Raw genomic sequence first — 6,604 nt, forward strand, 5'->3', positions numbered from 1 at the left:
CTTATACTGGTTCCCTAGCTGTCAGTCCAGGGTCAGTGAGCTCACGCAAGCTCAAGTTACCTGTTTCTGTGCATATCCCCATCATGGTATTGCTCATAAATATTGCTCCTCTTTATAACTGGACTCCAGGAGTTTGGCCCAGTGCTTATTTGTGGATCTCTGCATCTGCTTGGGTCAGTAACTTGATGGATGTTCTATGGATGACAACTAAGTCATCAATCTGATTACAGGGCCGTTGCAGCTTAGGTACTATCTCTACTATTGTTAGACTCTTAGCTGGGATCATCCTTGTGGTTTCATGGATGTTTGCAGAATGCCAAGTTTCACAGTAACCCCACAATGGTTCCTTCTTTCAAAGTATCTCTTTTTTTGCTCTCCCTCTCTGTCCTTTACCCACTCGATCTGACAGATCCCCCATGTTCTCCTCTCCACTCCCCTTCTCCCCTCCCTATTGTCTTAACACCCTCTCTCCTCCCCCATTCTGCCAGTTTACTAAGGAGACCTTGTCTACTTCCCCTTCCTAGGGGGAATTCATGTACATCTCTCTTAGGGTTCTTCTTTTCTTTCTTCTCTGGGGTTGTGAACTGTAGGCTGGTTATTCTTTGCTTTATGTCTAATATCCACTTACGAGTGAGTACGTACTGTGTTTTTCTTTCTGTGTCTGGGTTACCTCACTCGGGATAATTTTTTGCTAGTTTCATTCATCTGTCTACAAATTTTAAGATGTCATTAATTTTTTACTACTGAGTAGTACACCTAGTTTAAATGTACCACATTTCCATTATCCATTTTTCAGTAGAGTGGCATCTTGGTTGTTACCAGCTTCTGTTGCTCCCTCATGATCCATCCCTTCTACTGCCAACAAGCCCCTGATCTCAGGATCGGTAATGTAACTCCAGGGATGGGGTCATAGGTCTATGGTTTTTTTTTTTTTTTGCATGATACCCATACAGATTTCCTAACAGCCTTTCTTGTGCACTCTCCCATTTCATACTGGAGGCAGTGGACTTTTCTGAAGTCATTCATCCTGAGAAAGCTGTATGTGGATCAGCTGCCCATTAAACCAAGGTTATTTAACTCCATAGCCTTCTAAGCAACCTCTTCAATGAGAAAGATGACATACACATTCTGTACCAGATGAGCGCCAATACTGTTGCAGACATTCATCTCCTCAACCTCCCAGTACTTTTGCCCCACCTTAGTAAAGATCTCCCCAAGGAATCCATCCTCAAACCTCAAATGACAAAGAGACAATCAAGTTCAAGTGTCCTCTGAATGCTAGAAACATGACATGCCACATACGCACTTAGAAACATGAACATGCATACATACAGATGGAAGTATTTAATTAAATAAAATTTTTAAAAAGTTAAAAAAAATTATGGAGAGAAAAGGAAAAAACAGAAGTGGGCGCCAGTAAAGAAGTAAGATAGGGCAGGGAACCCTGACTGCTCTTTGGACTGGAGAGGGAGGGGGAGAGGAGTGGGAGGAGGGGGAGAAGGATGGGAGGAGGAGGAGAAGGGTGAGGGAAATGGGAGGCTGAGAGGAGGTGGAAACTTGTTTTTTTTTCTTCCTTTTCTCAATAATAAAAAAAAATGAAAAAAAAAAAAACCTTGACCAAAGAAAGGACACAATGACATTTTTACCAGAAGTTTGGGTAAAAATCCAGATTAGGATTAATTTTGGCAACTAGGAATATATCAAACAACTTCCAAATGTCTTTTAAATATAACAAGATTTAAAATGAAAAAAAAGAAGTAAGAATGTGCTCCAGAATCTATAAAAAAGCAGAAAACACTCTTTCCAAGAGCTTCAAAACCAAAATACAGTTTGCCATCATCATCATGTCAACCCATAGAATTTTATATTGGACACCATAACTCTAGAACTCTAAGATAAATCCCTCAAATTCAAGAAACAGTTCGTGGTAGTGTGTTACAGAAGGAATAGAAAAATAATTTCGAGTTCTCCTTTGCATTATCATATAAAGTATGTCCATACCAAAAATCATGAAAGACATTAAACCCATTATATTTTGTTGAGCCTCGTAAACTTTTTCACCAGTGTTTCATTTACACCTGCTATCAGGCAAAAGGGGAAGCATGTAGGTTCAAGTCAGTATGTGGTGAAGGCAGCTGGTGAGACTCTCAGAGGAGGTTTATGTTGAAGGCTGAAGCACTGTGGGAGGAGCACTGTAACCCTGCTGACAGTAATACACTGCCACATCTTCAGCCTGGACACTGCTGATGGTGAGAGTGAAATCTGTCCCAGATCCACTGCCTGTGAAGCGATCAGGAACCCCAGTCTCCCGGGTTGATGCATAGTAGATCAGCAGTTTAGGAGACTGCCCTGGTTTCTGCTGGTACCAGTTCAAGAGATTCTTCCGAAATGCACTGTGCAAAAGACTCTGACTGGACCTGCAACTGATAGTGACCTTCTCTCCTGCTGACACAGCCAGGGTAGACGGAGACTGGGTCATCACGATATCTGCACAGACACCTGCAATCAGAAAAACCTTTGATCATGCATAATAAAAAAACCACAGAATTTAAGATACATAAAATTTGTTATTTAATGTTTTCACAATTATATATTGTCAAAGTATTATTTGCATAAAATATATTACACCCTAGAACACTTTGTAAATTTCATATATGTGTGTGTGTGTGTCTTAAAATATAATATTTTGAAATTTCTCACCAGATACCAAGAGCAGCAATAACAGGAGAACCTGGGTCTGTGACTTCATCTTGCTCCCCCTGCCTGTCTAGTGCAGCTCAGTTCACACTGAAGAAGTCTGGTTTATAAAATCTGAGCATATGGGCTGGGTTGGAAAAGCCAATGCAAAGCAGTCGTCAAATACAAAAACAAATGCCAGAGCAAAATGTATGAAAGTGGCTGATGTCAATCAATAGACAAATATAATATCACAAATAGCATGAGAAATCACTGAAAGATTGGCTTACAACTCTCTAACAAAATTATACTAGGAGCTCTAATAGTAACTTTGGTTAAAATCCAAGAAATATTTAATTCAAGTAACTTTTGCATAAACATTAGGAGAACTATCTCAGATTTAATAGTTCTAGGAAAATGATGTGTTAAAAAATGCCACAACAAATTAGGAAACATTGAGTAAGAAACTGTGCAATCAAAGAAAAGAAGGATGGAAGGAAGAAAAGAGGGAATCCAGAAAAATAAGAGAATTGATGCTAATTATTATCTCCTATCTACAAAGCAACTCTTTTTTATTAAATTTTTAATTTATTTTATATACCAAACACAGTTTCCCCTCTATCCTATCATTTGCTCCCTTATCCAACTCCTTCATACAGCTCCCTCTATACTCCCCAGCAAGGATAAAGTCTCTGATGCAGTCAACAAATCATAGTATTTAAAGTTAAGGCAGTACCAAACTACTCCCTGCTGCATCAAGGCTGAGGAAGTCATCCCACCATAGGGAATTAGTACCAAAAGCCAGGTCATGCATCAGGAAGAGATCTTGGTCCCATTGTTAGGGGCTACAAACAGACCAAGCTACACATCTATCACCACAAGCAGATGGCTTAGGTCGCTTCCATGGAGGCTTCCTAGCAGTCTGGAGTCCATTAGCTGCAAAGAGTTCTTGTCAATTGTCAGCTGTCTCTGTGGGCTTTCCCCTCACGATGTTGACTCCCCTTTGCTCATATAATGCCTCTCCCCACCTTTTAGTGGATTCTTAGCACTCTTCTCAGTGCTAGACTGTTGATCACTCCATCTGCTTTCATCAGTTACTGGATGAAGGTTCAATGATAACAGTTAGGATAGTCAACAATCTGATTACAGGAGAAAGCCAAATCAAGCACCCTCTCTACCCTTGCTAGAAGTCTTAGCTGGAGTCATCCCTGTGGATTCTTGGGAGTTTTGCTGGCACCATGTTTCTACCTTTCCCCATAATGACCCCTTCTATCAAAATATTTCTTTTACGACTCTGCCTCCCAGTCCATCCCCTAACTCAGTCATCCCGATCCCTCATATCGCCATCCCCCAACCCCTCTCTTCTACACCCCCTACCACCATTTTACATGGGAGATTGTAACTGGAGACTACAGTTTTATTTCCTGGCCACTCAGAAACTATTACACAGAAACTGTATTAATTATAGCACTCTTTGGCCAATGGTTTAGGCATATTCCTAGCTAGCTATTACACCTTAAATTAATCAATTTCTATTTATGTATCACCACATGGCTGTAGCTTACCGTTAATGTTCTGGCATCTTTCTTATTTGGTGGCAACATGGGGTCTCTCCAGCTCCACCTTCTCTATCTATCTCTGTTCATATTTCCAGCCTAGCTTTACTCTGCTAAACCTTTGACTGAAACAGCTTTAGTCATCAACCGATAAAAGTAACACATACACAAAATATCCCACATTATCTTTCCTTTTCTATCTAATTAAAAAGGAGTGTTTTAACTTTAACATAGTATAATTACATATGCAAAACAGTTATCAAGCAAGAATTTTGGTTACAATATTTAATCCATCCACATTTGGAAAATTATCATCTATCCTATTTTGATGAGTGAAAAGTTTTTTATCTAATTAATAACTAAGGAAAACTATAATTGTAACTATATAATTTTTAACTCCATCAGAGATCCCAGAAGAATATAATATTGCCTAAGTAATCAGCAAGTACACTGCAAGAAACTTCCAAAGTTCTAGAAATGACTGAGTAATCTCACTGCCTGAACAGTCACTCAAAGTTCTTTTGTAATGTTGGGCCATCCTTGTTAAGCCTATTAGCCCATAATAACTGGCAGACATTTCAGTGAAACAGGAAATTTGAAGATCTCAAATTTTTGTACTGGCAAGTTTATCAGCTGCTTTCTTTTGTGTCCTGATGAGTATCTGGCAGTTTCTACTGTGAAACAGTAACCTGAATGATAATTCCATCTTTTGGAAAGTTTAGCGGTCACCCTTCTGTGGGTTGTGCATGTCCAGTTAATACAGAATGCCATCAAGCAGTTCAGACAAGAGCATTTTCTTGCACAAATTGCTAGCCTTGCCACATTGAAGGCAAATATCACAAGGAGTTTTCTCAATGCCCATAAACCTTTCTGAAGTACTTGGTACATCCAGAAGCAGACATGCCTCACTAAGAAAAGTCTAAGTTCATAAAACCTTTTAAATGACATATTCCAAAGGTCTTTGATTTGTTGAAAATTATGTATCTAACTGAAATATATCTCTGTATTTCTAGAAAAGCTAACTAACATGAATGAAAGTTTGATTATTATACTGACTATCTTTTAATCTGTATTTTAATTATACATACATTTTAAATGAACTTCATAAATATAATACCTTAAAAAGTGTAGAAATACATATAAATATGTGTGTGTATATGTATATATAGTGTAACAAAATTGACATTAAATTTACATCAATAGACCAAAATTCAAAAAATGTAAAATATTCATTTCTATGTCATATGCCTCTTTTTTGTTTCTAGAAAGAGATTGATGGTAACCATTAACCATTTATAATCAACCTCTTTGAAATGAAAACAAACATTTATTAACAATCATTTTGGGAATTTGGGCATAGTTTTCTCCAAATTCCTTTCTGCTCTTTGTTGGGTGAATAGATAAAGAAAGTGTGGCACATATACACATTAGAGTACTACTCAGTGATTAAAAAAAAATAAAAACAATGACATCTTGATTTTCACATGTGAATGGGTGGAAATAGAAAACACTATCCTGAGTGAAATAACTCAGACCCAAAAATACAAATACGGAATGTACGCACTCATTAGTGGATTCTAGCCATAAACAAAGGACATTGAGCCTGTAGTTCACAATCCTAGAGAAGCTAAATAAGAAGGTGAACCCAAAGAAAAACATATATAGTTCTTCCTGGAAATTGGAAGCAGACAAGATCACCAGGCAAAAGTTGGGAGCATGGTGGGGGGAAGGGGAGAGGGGGAGAGAGAAGGTAGAAGGGGAAGACTGGGGAGAGCTTGGGGGAGTGGGATGGTTGAGATGGAGGAAGGACAGATATGGGAACAGGGAAGAAGATATCTTAATTAAGGGAGTCATTTTAGGGTTGGCAAGAGACTTGGCTCTAAAGGGATTTTCCCAAGTTTCCATGGGAATGTCCGCAGCAAAGTCCTTGGGCAGTAGAGGAGAGGGTCCCTGAATTGGCCTTGTCCCATAGTCACACTGATGAATATCTTGAATATCACCATAAAACTTTCATCCAGCAATGGATGGAGATGAGACAGAGACCTATCTGTCTAAAATATATTTTTGTGTGACCATGAAAACATACCTAATGTGACTAAAAGCTCAATTATAATAGGTGATTGTCTACAGAGCTGCATTTCCTTATTATCATAAACAGTAGTTAATAGTAATTTTCAAAGACTAGCAATTTGCATTATATTGTTAAATGAGATATACAGGTACAATAGCTTGAACAAGTGTAGTGATGTATATACAGTATGTTCTAACAAAATTAATCTCAATACATAAAATTCATATATTGTGTACAAAATGTTTAAAAGTATTTAAAACTAGAAGTTGCTTTTTTAAAACTAGATTCAATAATCTATGTT

General features: G+C 38.1%; 1 gene segment (V, D, J or C); it reads right to left on the bottom strand.

The window, feature by feature from the left end:
- Positions 1-2,158: 2,158 nt before the first annotated feature.
- LOC121433546 lies at positions 2,159-2,792 on the bottom strand. The segment is given in 2 exon segments: positions 2,159-2,499; positions 2,701-2,792. Coding segments are annotated over 2 exon segments (390 nt in total).
- Positions 2,793-6,604: the final 3,812 nt, after the last annotated feature.

The sequence above is a fragment of the Microtus oregoni genome, unplaced genomic scaffold, assembly GCF_018167655.1.
Source record: "Microtus oregoni isolate MIOR12 unplaced genomic scaffold, Mior012 000002F_ref0000024, whole genome shotgun sequence".
Lineage (NCBI taxonomy): Eukaryota > Metazoa > Chordata > Mammalia > Rodentia > Cricetidae > Microtus > Microtus oregoni.